The 22,448-nt window shown below is 41.6% G+C and overlaps 1 protein-coding gene across 1 annotated transcript in view; it reads left to right on the top strand.

Moving 5' to 3' along the window:
• Positions 1-13,620: 13,620 nt before the first annotated feature.
• The window catches only part of LOC140477017 (KAT8 regulatory NSL complex subunit 1-like), a 160,308-nt gene continuing 151,480 nt past the window's right edge, over positions 13,621-22,448 (top strand). The window contains exon 1 of the mRNA XM_072570119.1: positions 13,621-15,283. Coding sequence (XP_072426220.1) covers positions 13,626-15,283 — 1,658 coding nt within the window. The 5' untranslated portion in view covers positions 13,621-13,625. The remainder of the gene's footprint in view (positions 15,284-22,448) is intronic.

The raw sequence follows: 22,448 nt of genomic DNA, 5'->3' as shown, positions 1-22,448 counted from the left end.
GAGATAAGGCAGCTATTTTGGGCACTGCATGTCGTCTTGATGCTACGGTCCCATTCAAACTGCTTCAACTTATTCTGTCATAGGAAAGGTGCATCTCAGAATGGAAAATTTTATTCCACCCCCCACTAATTGATGTTACAAGTAGTTGACCATGATGGGTTTCAATAACAATCGACTTGATGAAGGGGCAGCAGTGGATATGGTTGACTTAAACTTTCAGAAGGCTTTTGTTAGGGTCCCACATAAGCAAGTAACACAAAATGAAAGCACGTGGGATTGGGGTAGTGTATTGACATGGGTAGAGACAAGACGCAGTATGAACAAACAGGTCATTTTCCAGGTTGCAGCCGGTGACTAGTAGAGTACTGCAAAAGTCTGTGCTTGCATCCCAGTTAATCAAAATATGTATTAGTGATTTGAGATAATCGAACTAATTGTAATCTTGAGGTTTGCAGGTGACACAAAGCTAGGCAGGTGAAGTGTGAAAAGGATGCAGAGGTGCTTCAATGTGACTTGGACAAGTATGTAAGCAAATGCTTGGCAGATGAATTATTATGTGGAGAAATTAGGTTACCACTTGAGTTGTAAAAAGAGGAAGACAGGTTATTATCTAAATAGATTATGAAAGGAATAGATGCACCAAGATCTGGGGGTCCTTGTACACCAGTTGCTGTTAGGTGTTAGCATGTAGGAGAAGTAAGCAAAACTTATGTTGGCTGTCAGTGAAAGAATTAGAGTACAGGAGTAGGAATGTCTTGCTGAAATTGTACAGAGCCTTGTTGAGACCACACCTGGAGTATTGTATGCCAATTTGGTTTTCTTAGGAGGAAGGATCGTCTTGCTATGGAGGGAGTACAACAAAGGTTTGCCACACTGACTCCTGGGCTGGCAGGATGTACAAAGAGACAGGGATCACTTAAGTTTATATTCACTGTGGCTCAAAGATTGAGGCCAGGGACTGGGGAATCTCATTGAAACCTAGAATATTCGAAGAGACTGCACTGTGTAGATGTAGGAAGGATCTTCTTGATGACCAGGGAGTCCAGAATTGGGATCCCAATCCAAGGATATGGGTAAACTATCGAGGGCTGAGCTGAGGAGAAATATTTTCACCAAAGTATGATGACTTTATGGAATTCTCTGCCACATGAAGTAGTTGAGGTCAAAATACTATTGGCAAGAAGGAGCGAGATATAGTTCTTGGGACTAAAGGGTTATGAGGAGAGAGGAGGAACAGTATTGTGAGTTAGAAGATCAGGCATGATTGCACTGAATAGCAGAGCAGACTTGAAGATCCAAATGGCCTAATCCTGTTCCTATTTTCTGTTTCTAATTGGCCCAATATCTCTAAGAAAAATACCTGTTGCCATGTTCAGAAATCAACGATGGCAGTGTGTTTAAATGTGAGTTCGTGAAAGGACAAAATGTTGTTCAGTCCATTGTTGCCGAGCTTCAGCATAATCACAGCAGTTCTGGAGACGCGCCTCCTTTTTATTGGCTTGATCACATGATAAACAGCTTGTTTTCCATCCCACCTTCATAAATTATGAAATTTTCTTCTCTTTATGGGTTATGTCTGGAGTTTTTGTTCTATTATAATCCAGTTTGTTATTAAAACACAGCTCCATATGGCCATAAGAGAGGCAAATAAAGGGAAAAAGTTTCAGAAAACTTGGATTATAATCCAGACAATGCATGACGACAGTGTGTGAATTTGAAAACTGGTTCATGCTTTAAATGAAAACTGTTACTGGAGTTCCAAACTTTGTCAAACAAACCCTGTACATTTGTTTGAAGTTGTATTTCAGATTTTGCTAGATTTTCTTTGTAAATTTTTGTGTTGGCATGCAAATTGATTGAGAGCACTAGAGGTGTCAGCTCTGAGTTCAACACTGGTACTCTTCAGATGTTTTATTTTTCTGTTCTTCAACATTTGTCATTTGAAGCGCTCCTTTCCCCATCCTTATGAGGGTAACTAAGTCAACACAAGTCAGGCTCAAGCCTTGAGCATTTTTGTTGGGTCTCATTGGCTTTTCGGAATTTATTGACTCAGCAAGGGAAACTCTGAAATTTATTTTAAATTCCCATATGCCACCTCACCTCACTAAATTTTATTTCCAATATTTATGAGATCTTAATTTTATACTGGTTCTTGAGACATTATTTTAATTGGGGCTTTCCTGACATTCACTTGTCATGTGGCTCTTAAAGTGTGTGTCCACAAATAATTGACTTAGAGTGTCTTCTAGAGCTCCTGAATTAAGTCAAGCAAATTCTTAGACTTTTGCTTGTGCAGTCACATGTTGGACAGTCACTCACTTGTAAGGTCATAGTGGTGTGACAAGCTCTGCCACATGAATAGGAACTGTAGGAGAGACTGTGAACACTCAAGTTTCCAGTCACTGGGAGCAGCAGAGTCTGACTCCTGGTCCTTTCTCTAGCCTTGCTTTAATCAATGGATCTTTTCATTTTAGTCAATATCCAGTTTTCGGCAGCAGCTGCTGGTTGGTTACAAGACAAAATGCTTATTTTCATAAAAGCGAATGCTATAAATATGTATAAAAAAGAAATTGCTGGAAAAGCTCAGCAACTCTCGTAGAATCAGAGTTAACATTTCCGGTCTGGTGACCTTTCCTCAGAATTGTTCCTCAGTTCTGAGGAATGATCACTGGACCTGTGCATTAACTCTGATTTCTCTTCACAGATGCTACCAGACCTGCTGAGCTTTCTCAGCAACTTCAGTTTTTGTTGCTGATTTAGATTATTCAATTCCTTAATCGTGTACTGCCCCTTTCTCACCACCAGAATTTGGAAAAAGAAATCCACATCTGTTTAAACTCATTTAAAAGGGCAGGGAGTTAGCAATCATTTGCTTTTGGTGGGGGTTGGAAAATCAACTGAAATATCTGTTACATAGCCACTACCCCATTTCTTGTGTAAACTTCATCATAACTTGAAAACACTCCAAAGCTTAGCTCATCAAATTCTGACCCCCTTTATTTTCCATCCTGGAAATCTTTCCGCCCAGAAACACAGGTAAATCTGAATCTTTCTTCAGCTCTTCTCTCTATCCCACCCCACTCCAAACTGCAAACTTCTCTCGCTGATTGTGCTCTCCAGTCATCTAAATATGACCATTTCAACGGGCCTAACCTATTGCATTTTCTAAAGGTAGCTGAAATAATACATTGTGATAAATCTCTTCCTTCACAAGTCTCCAAGCCTCTGATGACTACCCAGTTGTTCTCCTGTTACTTTTGTGCTTGCTTTTGTCTTGGTCAACATTTGCCTGAACTCTTTTTAAAAATAAGAGTCAAACAATGAAAATGATCAAAAGTTTATGTGAAACAGGGGACTTTAAGGAGTAGTAGTAATTCAGGAAAAATCATGGGGACCAAACATTGGAAGCAAAGTAGTCAGTGGTGAGAAGAGTCCAAATGCACAACTGGTTAAAGTGGGAGTTGAGGTTTTGTGGGTTGTAAGTGTTCATATTAATGCTGTTTTCAAATCATTTATAGGATACGTGCGTTACTGGCAAAATCAGAAATCACAGCACACAACCAGTTGCATTTGAATGTCGTGTTGCACGAGCTTCTTGAATACAGCCTTGAAGTTTACAAGGTCAATTCATAGTCCACTTGAGAGACAAGCATGCTGAAATGGGTCTGGAGTCATGTATAGTCAGACAATCGTTGAAAAGGTATTCATGGCAGCAGATTGGATGTTTGTGACCATGCAGTAATTTTATTCCATACGTACTTAATTGTTTTAAATTTCTTTGCACTGGCAGAATTTCAACTTGTGTCTCATGGAATTTAATTCATGTCTCTGGATTTGCCATCCAATCAATCCTGTGCTGCTTCTCTGATTCTCAAGTGAGAGTAAGCCTGAGGAATTTTAACATGAGGGTGAGAAGTTTAAATTTGAACTGTATCGATCTGAGAGCCGGTGTAAGTCAGCAGTTGATGATCTGGGTTTGATTCAGGATGATTTGAGGCGATTTGACTTCTGGATGCAAGTTTTTAGTCGATGGAGGATCTACTCTTATCCAGAGAAAACATTGAAATTTGGTCCATTTGCATTTAACAAAGGCTCTAATGAGAGTTTTGGCATTTCCTCAATTGAGAGAATCACAGAAGCAGCTTATATCCTGTTGGTGGTCCTTGTGCTGGAGAGGATTTTGTGTTGAAAATCCACTTTAGGTCAGACTTCAGCGTTTTCTCAGTCATGTTTATCAACATAGTGGAAAGGGAGGATGATGGGATGAGTAATAAAATTTTGTTATGGAGGTTGAAAAGAATGACATTTATTCATTATTCTGCTCAAAGCCACAGATGACTTGAAGTCTTGGGTGGGTGAGAAAGCCCGTTGGTGCTGAAAATTAGACCAATGCTTGTTGGAATAGTGTTTAGGAACATAAGAACTGGAATGGGCTAATTGGCACCTCAAACCTGCTCTGCCATTCTCGTGGTGGTGTGTGCCAATAACTCTGCTCTCATGTTTCAAAACTCTCAATTTACAATGAGAAAATCGTAAGGAGACCACCAAAAATAACCATTTTGGCTGACTGCTACTCAAGACAAAAGCAATTCTTTTCAGTGATTGGGCAAAAAATTTCATGAATTGCAGCACACTTAACTTTAACAACAGCAGTGAAAGTAAAAGATTTCTAATTTCTTCAACTTAGTGTACCCCTTCAATATTCCCAAATGCAAACACATTTAGACAAAAGACATTATAACACACATTCTGGGTGGAAAAAGGAATAAATACATCGTAAACAAAATTCTGAGGATCGAAAATGCAGGCTACAAGATTGAAAGCTATTTTCTATTGGATCTTGTGATTTTTGCATTGGTGACATCCTGTCCACAGGGTGACAGTTATCCGACAATTTGGTTGAGTGAACCTCGACCTCTGGTTTTCGAATGATTTCTTCATTCTCCTTTTACCCATATGAAGAGGGAGATGGATGCTTTCTGTCTGTCGGTTCTGGATGTTGTCAGGCAGAATTTTCTTCACTTGAGATTCTTGATGCTACTCGTTCTCAAATGCTCCCTCATGTTGCTTCGAGAGGCAAGATTGTATTGTACAATTCAGAAATACGCTACATTTTAATTTTCAAGATGCAAACTCTTCTGAAATCAGTTTTAGCAGAGCAACCTCCATTTCAGTTTTATAGATCCAAAAGAAAATGTGGTCTTTCATCGCCTGATCTCTTAACATGTTAACCCCATATCCGTTTATCTCGTTAATATCTAGGAATCTATCAATCTCTGTCTGAATCATACTCTCAGCTCCATCAGTCCTCTGGTAGAGAATTCCAAGAATGAACTACTCTAAAGAAATTCCATCTCATCTTGGAGCGAAATGGTTTGTTGTTCTTCTAAGCTTGTGTACCTAGATCTAGACATAATTCCAACACCCTCCCCCTCCAAAACTGGTCATATCTTGCAAGAATTTTGCACATTTTGATGTATAGCGAGACAAAGAAACTGCTGTAAATAGATCTGAATTTATTTTTGATCACTCAGGAAAACACCTGTGTGCTCATGTAAGAATTTTGTGCACTTTGATGAGGTCACATCTCACTGTTTGAACCTCCAGAGAATGTCAGCTCTGTTTCCTTCTTCACTCCTCAGAACAGTCCCATAATCTCAGTATTAGTTCATGGAATATCTGCTACACACTCTGTACTGCAAGTCCCTCCTTCCTTTGGCAAATGGATCATAACTACATAGACTACTCCAGAGTAGCCTCATGAAGGTTCCATATGACTAAACCAAACTTTAGATTAGATTACATTGCAGTGTGGAAATAGGCCCTTTGGCCCAACAAGTCCACACCAACCCGCCGAAGCGCAACCTACCCATACCCCAACATTTACCCCTCACCTAACACTACGGGCAATTTAGCATGGCCAATTCACCTGACCTGCACATCTTTGGACTGTGGGACGAAACCGGAGCACCCGGAGGAAATCCACGCAGACACTGGGATAACGTGCAAACTCCACACAGTCCGTTGCCTGAGGTGGGAATTGAACCCGGGTCTCTGGCACTGTGAGGCAGCAGTGCTAACCACTGTGCCACCCCTAAACTTCTTTTCTCCTGTCCTAACATCCTCTTGTTATGAAAGCCAGCATACCATTTTCCTTCCCAACTGCTTGTTGCACCTGTATGTTGGCCTTCAGTGACCTATGAACCAAGACACACTCTTGCCTTGATCCATGAACACTTCTCAACTCCTCTCCATTTTCAGAACTACACTGCTCCCTTGAGCAAAGTGAATAACCTCATACTGTATTCCATTTGCCATGTTCTTGCCTACAAATTCAGCATGTCCAAATCTCCCTGAAGCCTCTGCATCCTCTCAAAGACATAATGAAATTTGGTAATCTCCAACAATTGCAAAATTACATTTGGTCTCTCCGTGCAAATCATTGATTGATAGATTCTGAACTGTTGGGTCCAAGCACAATCCTTACAGTATCCCACCAGTAAAGGCCTGCCAACCATATCATGTTGATATCCTACTTTCACTTTACTTACTGTTAACCAATCCATACAAGCATCTTATTATCCCATGTGCCCTAATTTTGTTGTTTAACCAGCTGAGGCAGACTTCTCAGAAATTTTGTGAAAACTCAAATAAGCCATGTCCAGAGGTGACTCCTTGTCTAGTCTGCTAACAACACATTTATCAAGTGTTATTTCCTTTGCATGAATGCACATCGACTTTGTCCCATGAAGAATTTTTGTTAAGATTGAACTATTACATCCTCCATCAAACCTTACAATAATTCCTTGCTGATGTCAGGCTGACTGTTCATTATTTTCTGTGCCCCCCTTAAGTACTGGGCCATTCCAGAATCTACTGAATTTTGATGGATGATTGTCATGATATCTATCTTTCTCGCAGCATTCCAAGACGTACCACATAAGGTCCTGGTAATTTCAATTTTCAGCCCGATTAATTTGTCCAGTACTTGTCTGTTCGAGTGTGCTTATCCAGAGTGCCAAATTCGCCACCTTGTAAAATAGTAGTCATGGCTTCCTGTTGATGCATTTTCCCAGTCCTCCACAGCTAATTTGTTCCTTGTAACTTCATGACTTCCTTTGTTTGGAAATAAGACCCTTGATATGAGCTTGTTCATTACATTTGAGAACATTCTTTTAATTATGATAACTGTTTATAAAAGGCGACCTGACGGCAAGATTACTAATGATCTTTTTCTCATTGCATAATATTCAACCAAAAATAGCCTGTTCCTGTGCCAAGCTGGCTCCTCAACATGCTCTGGAAAACCATTCAAGAATTCACTCTCTACAGTGTTCATGCTCATGAGATTTACCCTTTGTGTGTGTGTGTGTGTGTGTGTGTGTGTATACATTTTCTGTGTATTATGTATTTGAAATCATTAATAATTCCCTTGTTACATGAACCTCAACATTCTTAATTTATATCATGCCTCATGTAACACTGCTTTGTGCTATGTAATAAACTCCTACCAACATTTAAATAAAACCAAATAATTGATCTGAAATAAATATGAAGTGCGAAAGAAACGCAGCAGGTCTAGCAGCATCTGTGGAGAGAGAGTTCATGTTTCAAGTCTGATAATGATTCTTCTTCGGAATGCTCCACGATAATGATCATTCCTTCATCTGAATTCTCTGTTTGTCACCCTCCCAAGAATAGAATTCAAACCTGCTCCAACAGCACTTGAAAATTTCCCTTAGTTCATTTATCCTGGAAATGCTAAGCTGTGACTCATTCTCCTCGAAAAGGTCCTAATGCCCCAGAAACTGCTTCTGGAACCCCATTTTCTTTCTGTCTATGTCATTGGTACCAACCTGGACCATGCTATCCCTCTTCCAACAACAGCCTGTAACCCTTCAGTTTTTGGATGAGTGGTGCTGGAAGAGCACAGCAGTTCAGTTCAGGCAGCATCTGAGGGGCAGCAAAATCGACGTTTCGGACAAAAGCCCTTCATCAGGAATTCTGCCTGAACTGCTGTGTTCTTCCAGCACCACTAATCCAAAATCTGGTTTCCGGCATCTGCAGTCATTGTTTTTACCTAGTTGATTGTAACCCTTCAGTGACATCCTTCACCCTGGTGGAGTCACTTCCATGACAGCAACAACACCTGTCTGTTCCAACCATTCCGCGATTTAGTTTCCACTCTTTCCTTTGCAGCCGTCCCCACCCCAGCCACCTTCACATACTGCTGAGGAACAGGTTGTGCCATGAATCTGAGTACTGCTGAACCACACATTGTGCCAGAGACTTGGCTTTTTTTTTTTTTTGCTGCATTCATCTGAGGAATTATCACCCTTGCGAAAAACAAACTATCTTTGCCTCCACCTGGGGCACGGTGGCTCAGTGGTTAGCACTGCTGCCTCACAGCACCAGGGTCCCAGGTTCGATTTCAGCCTCTGGCGACTGTGTGTGGAGTTTGCACATTCTCCCCATGTCTGTGTGGGTTTCCTCTGGGTGCTCTAGTTTCCTTCCACAGTCCAAAGATGAGGTTAGATAACTAAGTGTGGAAACAGGCCCTTCGGCCCAACAAGTCCACACTGACCCGCCAAAGCGCAACCCACCCAGACCCATTCTCCTACATTTACCCCTGCCCCTAACACTCGGAGTAATTTAGCATGGCCAATTCACCTACCCTGCATATGTTTGGACTGTGGGAGGAAACTGGAGCACCCGGAGGAAACACACGCAGACACAGGGAGAATGTGCAAACTCCACAGTCAGTTGCCTGAGGCAGGAATTGAACCCCGGTCTCTGGTGCTGTGAGGCAGCAGTGCGAACCACTGTGCCACCGTGCCACCCATCGATAAGGTAGATGCAGGAAACTGAAATCATTCATGGGGATTGATCAGGTAAATGCAGGAAGAACATTTTTCCTAGTTGGGATATCTAAGATCAGTGGACAGTCTCAGAATAAGGGGCAGACCACTTTGAACTGCAATAAGGAATTGTACTTTGTCAGTTTAGTCATTCAAACTGCATTAATTCACACTTAATCCCATTCCTCTCTTCACCTCTACCTACCGTGGTTATCAAAGGATGATTAGATTCATAAAGGTTCCAACATTTGTTTTGAAATCGTACAACTGTCTACAATTTGCCTATTTTTGAACTGGCTTCTTTCCGTCGGGCCATCTGCACTCGTTCAGTTCTGACCTTGTGAGTATTCCCAATTTAAGAATCTATCATTTATGGTTGCGTTTTCAGTTGCATCATCTTTTTAATGTGCAGGTCAGGTGAATTAGCCATGCTAAAAATTGCCCATAGTGTGAGGTGCATTAGTCAGAGGGAAAATGGGTCTGGGTGGGTTGCTCTTCGGAGGGTCGGTGTGGACTGGTTGGGCCGAAGAGCCTGTTTCCATACTGTTGGGAATCTAATCTAATCAATTCTCATCCATATGTCTATCCAAAGACCATTTAAATGCCCTTTAAAGTTGGTGAGTCTACTACTGTTGCAGGCAGTGCGTTCCATGTCCCTACAACCGAGACAAGGAACTACCTCTGACGGCTGTCCTACATCTATCACCCCTCCGTTTAAAGCTCTCCCCTCCTGCTTGCCATCTGAGGAAAAAGACTCTGAGGAACCCACTGATTATCTTATGTCTCAATTAAGTCACCTCTCAAACTTCTCTCTAATGAAAACAGCCTTAAGTCCCTCCATCACAGGCAACCTCCTAGTAAATCTCCTCTGAACCCTTTCCAAAGCTTCCACATCCTTCCTATAATGCAGTAACCAGAACTGTATGCAATATTCCAAGTATGGCTGCACAGAGTTTTGTGCAGCTGCAGCACGACCTCATGGTTCTGAAACTCAGTGCCTCTATCAATAAAAGCTAACACACCTTGTGCCTGTTTAACAACCCAATCAACCTGGATGACAAACGACAGTGGACCCAAAACAGATCCCTGCAGTACACGATTAGAAACTGAACTCCAGGAGGAACATTTCCCATCAACCACCACCCTCTGTCATCTTTCAGCTCGCCAAACTGCTAAATCACCCTCTATCCCATGCCTCCATATTTTGCGCACTTGGGGGAATCTTATCAAATGCCTTACTGTACACCACATCAACCGCTTTACCCTCATCCACCTGCTTGGTCACCTTCTCAAATAACTCAATAGGGTTTGTGAGGCACAATCTACCCTTCACAAAACTCTGTTGACTATCCCTAATCAACTTATTCATATCTAGATCATGATAAACCCTTTCTTATACTTTACCCACAACCAAAGTAAGGCTCATAGGACTATAATTTCCAGGGTTGTCTCTAGTCCCCTTCTTGAACAAGGGAACAACATTTGCTATCCTCCAGTCTTCTGGCACTATTTCTGGCGACAATGATGACAAAGATCAAAGCCAAAGGCTCGGCAATCTCCTTCCTGGCTTCCCAGTCAATCCTAGGATAAATCCTATGGTCTGATTTGATCAGTGCTCAGGGACATGATGATATAATTGTAAGTTGGACAGGAGAGTGAAACAAAAACCCTTAGAATTTCAAACCCATTGGATAATTCTTACTTTCAATGACAAGAGCAGCTATGATGTAACAAATTGATTTGACTATGGGATACAGAGCCATTTAGGAGTGGGGTGTTTTGGGTGCAGTGGGAAGAGGAAGAGTTGAAAGGAATTTAGTGGCAGCAAGGGACAGAATAGTTAGGGCAAGTGACATCATTCTGTGCAACCGAGACTGTGAAACCAGAAGGCTGTGTTGCCTGCCTGGTGCCAGGTTTCAGTATATCTGCTTAGGGTCAGACTAATTTGATGTGAGAAGAGGGAGGAACCAATTGTCACAGTCCATGTTGACAGCAACACCATAGGTAAGACGAGGAAAATATTTTGCATAATTTATATTGGGACAGAATTAGGGAAATGGAGGGGGAAGGGATACTGTTTGGCAAGATTGAGTAAATGGCAAGACAACAGATGAAGATAGTAAGAGATGTAATGATAGTCTGTCAAAAAAAACAGATATGGCTGGAAGAGACAAGAATGCAAAGTGAAGAATGTGCCCCAGAACAGAGTTTGTGGAACATACTTTAAAAAAGAATTGAGATGTTTGAATGCCAGATTATTCATGAGCATTAGTGTTTAGCAAAGCCTGAATCTTTTTGGGGGGATCTAATGAGTTGAATAAATAACAAAACTGGTGGATGTGCTATTTGGTCAGGTCCCACACGGAAAATAGAGTGCCTGGGATTTATATAATGGCATAGAACAAGAACTGGTTAATAGACAAGAAACATTGGAATACAGGGATCATTTTCAGGCTGGCATGCTATGACGTGTGGAATACAGCAAGGGTCAGTGCCCGGGTCCCATCTTGTCACAATGTGTTTCAATGATTTATCTGTGAGGATGCAGTGTAATAATTCCAAGTTTGCAGATGACTCAAAACTAGATGGAAGTCTCAGCTGTGAAGTGGATGCAAAGATACTTTTAAAGAGATCTGGAGAGGTGAAGTGAATAGCCAAAAAGCTGGAACACAAAATGCAATGTGGAGAAATGAGAGGTTACCCACTCTAGGTAAAACATAGTGTATTTGTTAAAATACTTGGAAATATTGAATTTCAAAGGAACATGGGGGGGGGGGGGGGTGGCTCCTGTGCGCAATTAAGGCAAATTTGAACAGGCTGTTCAGATACAACATGATGCATATGACTTCCTGTAAGTTGCATTGCTCTACAAAGGCTACACCAATCTCTATGCTGACACGCTGATGTCTAGTTATGGATGTCACTACTGTGTATGCACCACAGGTCTGAACAAAAGAAAAAAAATATAGGGACTGTAGGACATATTTCAGTAGCTGTTGGGACTTTAAGCTGAATCTTCTAAGCAAGGTGTCTGGTACTATTATTTTGTCAGAAAAGTCTTGAAAATTGTCTATCTGTTCCTGTTACTTTAATCAATACTGTTTAGACAAATTATGACACATTTGTGGGGCATGTGGCACTTGAACTCAGGTCTTATCGCCCAGATGGGTACGTGACTGCTGTGCTAAGAACCTAGCAGGCAAATTATATATTTATTACATGATTATAGGTGTTGAGATATCTTCCTGCAATTTTCTAAAGCCTTGGGGAAAGACCATCCTAGTATTGTGTGGTTTAGGTCTCTGTACCCAAGCATAGAGAAGTGTGCTGCACAGGGAGTGCAATTGAGGTTCACCAAACTAATTTTGGGATGGGGGAGGAACTTATCCTCTGAGGAAAGATTTAATAAAGTGGCCCTCTGTTTTCTCTGGAAGACTTATTGGTGGTCATGTTCAAACATTCATGGGAATCGATAAGGTCGATGCAGGAAGAACATTTTTCCTCGTTGGGATATCTAAGATCAGTGGACAGTCTCAGAATAAGGGGCAGACCAGTTCGAACTGCAATAAGGAATTGTACTTTACGTCAGTTTAGTCATTCAAACTGCATTAATTCACACTTAACTACGGTAGGTAGAGGTGAAGAGAGGAATGGGATTATCAAAGGATGATGAGATTCATAAAGGTTCCAACATTTGTTTTGAAATCGTACAACCGTCTACAATTTGCCTATTTTTGAGCTGGCTTCTTTCCTTCGGGCCATCTGCACTCGTTCAGTTCTGACCTTGTCAGCATTCCCAAATTAATCATCTATCATTTATGGTCGCGTTTTCAGTTGCCTAATCTTTTAATTCCTTTCCCGCTTCCCTATTTTCTTCTTTCGGGACCCTCACGATTTTGGTTATCAACTTTAAATGTTTTTATTTCTTATAAAATATTGTCTGAAGTATCTTGCCATCTTCTAATTTAGCTTAATACTCTAATACAATTCAATAGAAAGTGCTGCAGGAATGCGACATAAAGTTTCATTATTGTCAAATGAAAAGGTTACAGGGACCCAGCAGCAGACAAAAGATAACTTCTCATTATGTCGTTCTCTGTTCCTCTAACCGTGAGGCTGATCGTTGGGCCGTGAAGGAAACTACTCAAACAGGATCTACCATCACTGTACATAATAAATGGTGGTTGAATACGCCTCATTCTGTGTAAATATCTGTGAATTTTATGGATGGTAATTATTAAATATTGTGCAGGAGGCGACCTTGTTATAAGTGACACTTCTTTTTCCCATCACCTTTTACCAAGTTCACATGTCAATTTTAATTAAATTGATGCAATGAAACAAAAAAAAAATCTTTACCAGTACTCTAAGGTGAAGATTGTGAAATATCTTCTCTGTATTTTTGGTAATAAAGCAGCGTTGGGAAAAGGGAGAAAACGGTTTTAAGTTAATGATGCAAGAAATAACTATGACTACGTTATAAATCTCGTGCATTTTTTTTGCCTGTCTGCTTTGACCCAGCCTGTCCGTTGGAATGACTAGTGCGCGCGTTTTTTTCCCTGCACAACAGGCAGCGCCATTTTAAATTGATTTGGGGGGGGGCGGGGGAGCAATCTTTTGATGGAAGAGGGTGGGAAGAGAGAGCGCGAGGGTGGGGGTGGGGAGAAGCTAGCGCGGTTGAGAAGGTTTGGATGGGGGGGGGGGGGGAGGGGTGGTAAGTTATAGATGGGAGGGTGGGGGAGGGGAAGAGGTGGAAAAAAAACCAAGATGGCCGCCGGCCGCTTGAAGCGAATGGTTTCCCCGGCTGTGAGTGAAAGCGCTGGCGAAGTGCGGCAGCAGCAACACGGATTCAACTTGGCCGTGTCGTCATCACCACTGCCGCTGCTTTCGTCGTCGCCCCCTTCAGCTGCGTCCTCGCCACCTTCCTGTTCGGCCACAAATGGCACTTTAGGCGAAGGGGTGGACAATAATAAAAATAATAAACTGGCCGGCCCTTTATATTTCTCGGTCGACTGTATGGACTCTATGTTTTTGGCCCGGCCGACCAGAGTACGGCAGCGCCCCGAGCCCCAGCCTCAGTCTTACCACCGCGGCGAGAGGTGCACGGTCGCCGACCGAGGAGGAGACGGCAAAGGGCCCGAGATAAATAATTATAACCATCACAACCACTTCCACCATTCTCCTCACCGCCGGTACCATCGTCACCACCAGGCCGGCGAGCCGCAGGAGCTGGGGGTGAGTTCTACGGAAATCCCCGGTCTCGGCCTAAACAGGGAAGCCTCGAGGCTCTGCGGCAAGCGCCAGGACAGAATGAATTCCGATGGATTTTTCTCTATCCCAGTCGGCGAGGGCAAGAAGAGGGGCAAAGCCGCGATATCCAGCACTGCCAGCAACGGCCTGGCCAAAGAAGTGCCTTGTCTCAGCCGCGAGCCTGGCTTGGTGAACGGCAGCAACAAAGCGTCGAGCGGCTGCGGTATTCAGCGGAGTAACGGCGCCATCTCGTTCAACTCGGCTTTGTCTGGCAAGGGGAATCTGGATAAAAGCCGCTGCTCCCAGCTGCAGAAAAACAGCAACACCGCCACCTCCGAACTCGGCCTACTATCCAAAGGCAGCAGCAAAATCCCCGGTCTCGCTTACGGATGTCGATCCGAATTTCATGGCAGCAAGCCCGCGGGAAGTTCACTTAAGTCTCGCTACGGCGAAATAAATCCAAATTGTATGGGGACTGATAATCACATCAAAAAACATATCGATAGAATAAACAGTACTTTCGGTGACATTATTAACCACCACAATAACTGTAATAATGTCAATTGTAATACTAATGGTAGTCGCAATAATAATATTAGTCAGGATGAGGTGAGTGCTCAGAGTTTATTAGTTATCGGTAAACAAGCTGAGATCAGGAGCAGGGCTCATCGATTGTGCAAACGTTTGCAGGTAGTTCAAGCTAAACAGGTAGAGCGCCATGCCCAGCAGCAGCTGGCGGGTTTGGTGGAACACAGTTTAAAACAGTTCTCTTCCTCTTTCACTGAAACATTTCTTAACAGCAGTAATAATAAACATAGAAGCACTTTTCACGGGAACAACGACCTGCTGGTTGGTTCTTCATTGTTGAGAAGTTTTCCAAGAACGGACTCAAAAGGCGGTAATGGAGATACTTATTCCAGTCCGGGCTCTTCCCTCCGATCTGGCGGGAGCAGCAAATGTTTGCTATCTTCGCCAAGTGAGGATACTTTTTCTAGTTTTGTGAAAGGTCGAGCTGTTTCTGAGAGTTTGCTGAAACTGGTGTCCAGCGTGACTGCAAAACTCAGGACTTCGGAGAGGGCTTTCGATTCAGATGCCACTGAGAGCAGCTCGGGGGGTGAGACTGATCCAGAGGATGGTACAGGTGGTGCAAAATTCGAGCATCGGCATGCAGTTCTGTAAGTAATCGGCGGTTATTGTTTGCAGAAACCGAGGTGCTTTGATAAACGTGTATATTATAAACATATATTTGCCGCATATAATTACTTTCAACATGTGGAAGTATCTAGGGTACGTCGTTAGCACCATGGATTGGAATGATATAGCAGTAGTGTAAATAGGAGTTGATGTTTTGTGATGAGATTGACATCTGCTGTAGTTGTTTAACTTGTGAACGGAGATTTTAATAGGTCAGCAGCAGTAGATGTGGGTGGGAGCACCTCCACTGCAATGGAATGATGCATGCATATTGACTTCCAGTTGTTAAGTGTTGCTCTTAGGGTTGCGGAAGTAATAGAGAGCTCTGCAGCATGTCTTGTCAGTCAGGGATCATTACATTCTGTTGCTATCTACAAAACAATCTGCCTGTTTATACATGTTTTTATGATGGTTCAGCAACATGTTTGAGGGTTTATTATTCATGCCAACAGAGGAAAGCTACTGTTTAACTTGACATTAAGATGCTCAGATTTGCCTGTTTGTTTTGTTGTTATGATGAATTGTCTTAAATTTTAACCATAAACCCTATTGTGTGCATAAAATACTTTCACTAAGTCTAAATTGAAAATGCAAGGAACTACAGTGTGAATCAGTCACTCAAGCTTAAACTCATGAATTGTGACCATAGCCGTTAGTTCTGTTCTGTTTCGTGCAGATGGCAATCAGAGCAAAGCAGTTTTTATAGCCATTGGTAGTTCTTCAGGTTTTCTTCTAAATTTTGGTCTCATTATGTGTTGGCATTTGGTGCTTCAGTTTTGACCAGTATCACCCTGAGTCAGCTTGTCGAAATCCAGATTGCTTGGATGTATTGTGATCCTTGCTTGCTTGTGTAAAAATGTCCCCAAATTCTGTTCACCGTGGAAACCAAAGTGCTTCATGTTGGTATCTGTGATAACATTATCAGGGTCAGTTCTCTTTCTCATTAAATTATTTAATGAATGCTGCTGTACCCTATTATTCAGTATTTTATGTGCCAACTCAATTATGATGAAAACCATAAGTCTGGTATGTGGAACCACGTGCAATTCATCTGTTTTAGCATTGTATCCATGGCCAAGATTTGGTTGTAGTGTTAAATCAGTAACTATTACTTATGTGGATTCCTTTATTTCAAGATGTCTACCTTTTTTTCTTTTACACTGTAAATGATCAAAATTGCTTTCCCCCCATTATGCTCATTAAGAGATCTGTTGGTTTAATATGAGGAAGGGTCACTGGACCCGAAATGTTAATTCTGATTGCTCTTCACAGATGCTGCCAGACCGACTGAGCTTTTCTCGCAATTTCTGTTTTTGTTGTTCATATCAACTTGATTTAAGGGAAGGCAGTGCTGTTGTGTTGATGTTATTGGACCAGCAATAGCGAGCCCCAAGTTCATGATTCACCTCCTGCCAATTTGAGTACCTATCCATTATCCCTACTTTCTGTCACCTGCCACTCAACCAATTTCCCAGCTATGTTAGTAACTTGACCTCAGTGCTGTGGGCTTCTACCTTAGATAACAGTCTTTTATGTTGGGCTTTATCAAATGCCTTCTGGAAGTCCATATAAGCAAAATTCATATGCATTCTCCTGTCCACTACTGTAGTCACCTCTTCAAAATAAAATCACTGAGATTTGTCAGATATAACATGTCCTGATCTATGCTGGCTCTTTCTGCTTAACTGAAAACTTCCAAGGTGTTCATTGACCCCATTCTTGATTGTAGACCTCATCACTTGCCCCACCACAGATGTTAGGCTAATGGTTTATAATTCCCTGGTTTTCCTTTTTCACCCTTTTTGAAAAGTGGAATATGATTGAAAGTAAATGTGATTCTTGCAGGAGGTGTGCATTATGCTTGAATACTTCCTTGATTTAGTTGGATCTATAATTTCTAATGCAGGTATGTGCAAGTTATAGAAACAGACTTCTGTTTTTGGTCACTGCTGAAAATGAGGTGAGTGAATGTTCGTTGAGGACTTTATTAATAGAGGTAGAGAGTCTAAGAACAGGGGTTTGTGCTGAAGCTGTCTAAGGTGTGGGTTATGCTATAGTTCAAGTGTTGGGTGCCGTTCTGTATTCCACGTTCTAGGAATGATGAGACAGCACCGGAAAGGGTAAGAGGAGACTGAACAAGATCTTGTCTGGGTTTCACTGATGAAGAGAAGTTGGACAGAGTGATGTTGTTTTCCTTAGACAAGACAGATAGGAATGATTTTTGATACATTAAATTGTGAGGGGCATAGATTGACTTGCCGATTCTTTTTCCCTTTGCAGCGATGAATGACTCGGGGAACGCAAGATTTAATAAGGGTAGGAAGTTTAGAAGATATGTGAGGAAAAGTTTTTCACCCAGAAGGTGGTGGGAATCTCGAACTCAGTGCCATTAAGGAAGAAATCTTCAGAATATTGAAGAAGGAGTTCGATGTGCACTTGAGGCCAAACCATAATAGGTTATGGGTCAAGTACTGGAAACATGATTCAAATCTTTGAGTGGTTGTTTTTGACTGGCTTGGATATGGTGGGCGGGAAGACCTTTTTGTGTGCTGTGAATCTCTGACTTTACACCAACTGACTTGGTGAATTCATTGGACAACAATCACTGCCTTGGCTAATAAATTAAGAATGTCCATTTGGGTCATGATTAATTTAGAATTACATGAACTTGGGACAGAAGAAAGCCATTTTGTCTGTCTTGTGTCTATTAATAACTCCATATGACTGCCTTCCTTCCGTAATACCTTTGGTAAAGAAAAATCCATCAATTTAAAATGATTCTCAACATATCATGTTATCTGACATGCTCTGCACTTGCAGGGTGCAAGACCATCAGAAATGCTGGTTAACAAAGATGTAAGTTGAGTCCAGGATTCCAATCGGGAGAATCCTGATTGATCTTAGTGTAATTTACATGTTGACATCTTGCAAGAGGGATAGTAAGAAAAATATAGCAGTGGTGTTGAGAAAATGTGGAATGCTGCAGAATAGGGGAGGCTAAAACCATAATAAGAGCAAGATGATAACTGTTGGTGTGATTAATTTTCATTAGCAATTATGTGAAAGTGGGGCTGATAGGGAACTAGTGTTTGCATCTATTTTTTGAGGGGTGAGTGACATGTCCAGCTTAAAATAGAAGACCCCACCTCAAAATTCCATGTGCAAGAGTCAGCTGATTGTCATAATTGCCTATAACACTTTATATGTGGCACACAAGCAATGTGGAAGCAAGTTCTGAAGTTGTATCACCTTTTGCTCCTTTGCTAATGAGATTCCTGAAAGGCCTCTAAATTCTGACTCTGCTCCCTTGTATTACACTTCGCAATGAGAAGAAATAGTTTCTTTTGTGCTCACCTTATCTATTTAATTTGATATATTCAAAGTTTTAATGGCATCATCCTTAATTATTTAATCAAGGGTTTGCAGCTTCCCTCGAAATTTATTCCTGAAGAATAGGTATCATTCTGATAAATTTCTCTGTCATTACAAAGTCTGGTGACCTGAATGCTGGGGTTTATTTGGGCCGTTCCTGAATCAAGACTTTGCGTATTCTGGTATATTAAACATCAAGGCCAATATTATATTATGTTGTTGATTATTTTCTATACTTGCTCATGACATTTTAATGATCTGTGTCTGAACTCTGAAGTCTTTTTGCATCTCCACTGCTTTGATCTTTTCTCCATTCGAAAGTACTGTTTGACCTTGCAATTGACTATATTTAAGCCACATTTTTGTGCATGGACTCAATGTATTGATATATTTTTATGATTGTGTCTACACTGCCTGTCGTTCTCTTACGAACAATATTTTTTATTCACTTGTGGGACATGGGTGACACTGGCTGGCCGGCATTTATTACCCATCCTTCGTTGCCCTTGTGCAGGAGGGGGTGAGTTGCTTCTTTAACATCTTCAGTCCATGTGCTGTAGGTAGATCCAGAATGCCTGTATGGAGGGAATTTCAGGATTTTGACCCAGTGATAGTGAAGGATTGTTGTTGTGTTTCCAAGTCAGGATGATGAGTGGTTTGGCAAGGAATTTGGCGGTAATAGTGTTGCAGTGTATCTGCTGCCCTTGTCCTTTCAGATAAAGACCAAGAGCATGGAAACAGACCCTCCAATCCAACTCGACCATGCTGACCAAGTTTCCCAAACTAAGCTAGTGCCATTTGCCAGCATTTGGCCCATATCCCTCTAAGTCTTTCCTATTCTTATACCTGTCCAAATTTCTTTTAAATGTTGTTACTGTATCTGCATCCACTACTCGCTCTAGTAGTTCATTCCAAATGTGCACCACCCTCTGTGATAAAGCCCTTCAGATCTTAAGTCTTTGTCCTCTCACCTTAAAATTATGCTCGCTAGTTTTGAATTCCCCAGATATAGTGAAAGTGTCTATTTTTTACAACTTTATAAACCTGTACATGGTCACCCCTCAACCTCCTATGCTGCAGTGAAAGAAGTCCCAGCTTATTGAACTTCTCCTTTATAACTCAAACTCTGCAATCCTAGTAACATTGTTGTAATTTTTTTCTGCACGCACTCTAATTTAATAATATCCTTCCTATAGCTGGATGACCAGGACTATCCATGGTACTTCAAAAGTGGCCCCACAGCATCCTGTACAAGAGAGTCCTAGAATCATAGAATCCCTACAGTGTGGAAACAGGCCATTAAGCCCAAGTCCACACCAACCCTCCAAACAGCATCCCTCCCATAGCCCACCTCCACTCCTCTATCCCTATAGTTTTGCATTTTCCATGGCTAATCCACCTAACCTGCATCTCTTTGGACTGTGGGAGGAAACTGGAGCACCCAGAGGTAACTCATGTCATCACAGGGAGAGTGTGCAAACTCCACAGACAGTCGTCCAAGTCTGGAATTGAACCTGGGTCCCTGACGTTGTGAGGCAGCAGTGTTAACCATGGAGTCACCGTGCAGAGATGTGTTTCTGTTCTCCAAAGGAAATAGTTGAGTTTGGAAGGAGCTCTCTGAGGATCTCTGGTGAGTTTGCCAATTCATTTTAGCCAGCTCTGCTTTTGTGTCCACATAATGGACCTTATTTACATTCATAAAATTATTGTCTCTAACCCACTCCTTTCTCTGTCAAATAATGGAGAATTCAAAAAAATTATGATCAGTGCTATGTTCAGACAATTTCATTATGAAATCATTAATTCAACCAATCCTATTGTATAAAACTAGATCCAGCATAGCCTCACCTCTGGTTGGCTCCAGAGCATGCTGTTCTGAAAAACTGAGGAAATCATTCCATAAACTCTTCATCTATGCCACCTTTACCCACCTGACATTTCCAGTTGATATATAGGTAAAAACCTTCTGCTCCCATTATTTCTTCCTTTATGCACTCCTTTGTGATGATTGTTAAGGAGACTTGAACACCATTCCCACAAGCAACTTGACCCCCCACTCTGCCCAAACCATTTCTACATCCTGATTTTGTGAACTGAGATGGATAATCATCTCTATTGTGCTAATACCACAGTCACTCCCTCTAGCTTTTAGGGTCTTTGCTAACTATCCCGTACCTTTCAATAATAAGGTGCCAGTTCATGTCATTCTGTATCCATGTCTCCAAACTGGCTACAGATCATATTTATTTTTGTTTGTACTGTCGCTTCATTTGGATTTTTCAAATGTTTTGTTTGTTCAGCTAGTGTTGACTTTTGTCCTTTTTGCAAATTCAAGGCAAAGCTGTTGGTTTACTCTTAAGATTTGTAATCCCCGTCCCTTCCTGTTGCCATCTGTTGACCATTTCCTGCATTAATATCTTTTGCCTTGTCTCTCTTTTTCAGTGGACCACATTGTACCAAATGTCATGTCTTTTCTCCACTATCTTGTTTGAGATCTATTTCCCTCGTACTATAGCTTGCAAGAACTCCAGCCCCAGCATTGTTCAGATGTGGACTGTCTGAATGGGACAGATACCACTTGTCTTCAGGTCTTACAGATGTCTAATGAGACAGTTGATGTATTGGTTTTGATTTTCCAAAAGGTTTGGGAAAAGTCCTAGTAGATATGAAGATAGCAAATGAAACTCCTTCACTCAAAATGGGAGTGAGACAGGAAAACAGGACATTACAGACCAGTTAGTTTTATGCCTGTCCCAGGAAAGTTTTAGCAGTTGATGTTAAAGAATTTGTAGCTGGTCAGTTCCATGAGTTCAAGGTAATCAGGCAGAGTCAACAAGATTTTGTGAAAGGGAATTGTTTAGCCAACCTATTAGAGTTCTTTGTGCTGTTAATAAGGGCAAACTTGCATGGGTGGTTTGTCCTTGGACTTCGAGAATGCATTTGATGAAATATATGAAAGGCTATTGTGCAAAGTAAAAGCTTATGGTGTAGAGAGTAGAAAGAAAATTAACCGGCTCACAGGCAGAGAATAGCATGAATTTCAGATCGGCAAACAGGAACAAATGGTGTGTCACAGGGATTGGTGCCAGGACCCTAGTTGTTTACAACTCATAAAATTAGCTTAAATGTAAGGACAAAATTATTGTTGTCAAATTTACTGACAGCAAAAGGATAAGAAAGTAAGTTGGAACAAGACAAAAACTACAGACCGGAGAAGTATCATAGAAATCCGACACTGTAGAAGCAGGCCATTCGGCCCATCAAATTTACACCGACCCTCCGAAGAGCATCCCACCCAAAGCCACTGCCCTATCCTATTCCTGTGTTTCCCAGGGCTAACCCACGTAGCCTGCGCATCCCTGGATGCTATGGGCAATTTAGCTTGACCAATCCATCTCGCCTGCACAGCTTTGTACTGTAGGAGGAAACCCACATCGACATGGGGAGAATGTGCAAATTGTACACAGACAGTCACACAAGACTGGAATCAAACCCCAGGTCCTTGCTGCTATGAGGCAGCGGTGCTAACCACTGAGTCAACGTGATGGGTTAAGTGAGCAGACGACTATGTAACAAATGGAGTATAGTGTGGTAAAATATTCAGTTGATTAGTTTGGCAAGAAGAATGATGATAAAATAATCAAAATGGTGAGGGATTGTGAAGGGATTTGGATTTCTGGAGTCAGAGATGGTTGGCATGCATGTGCAGTAGGCAGTTAGGAAAGCTAACACAAATGTATCATTTATTGCAAGGAGAATTGAATACAAAATCAT

The sequence above is a fragment of the Chiloscyllium punctatum genome, chromosome 5, assembly GCF_047496795.1.
Source record: "Chiloscyllium punctatum isolate Juve2018m chromosome 5, sChiPun1.3, whole genome shotgun sequence".
Taxonomy (NCBI): Eukaryota; Metazoa; Chordata; class Chondrichthyes; order Orectolobiformes; family Hemiscylliidae; genus Chiloscyllium; species Chiloscyllium punctatum.
This window is presented reverse-complemented; position numbering and strand designations above follow the sequence as displayed.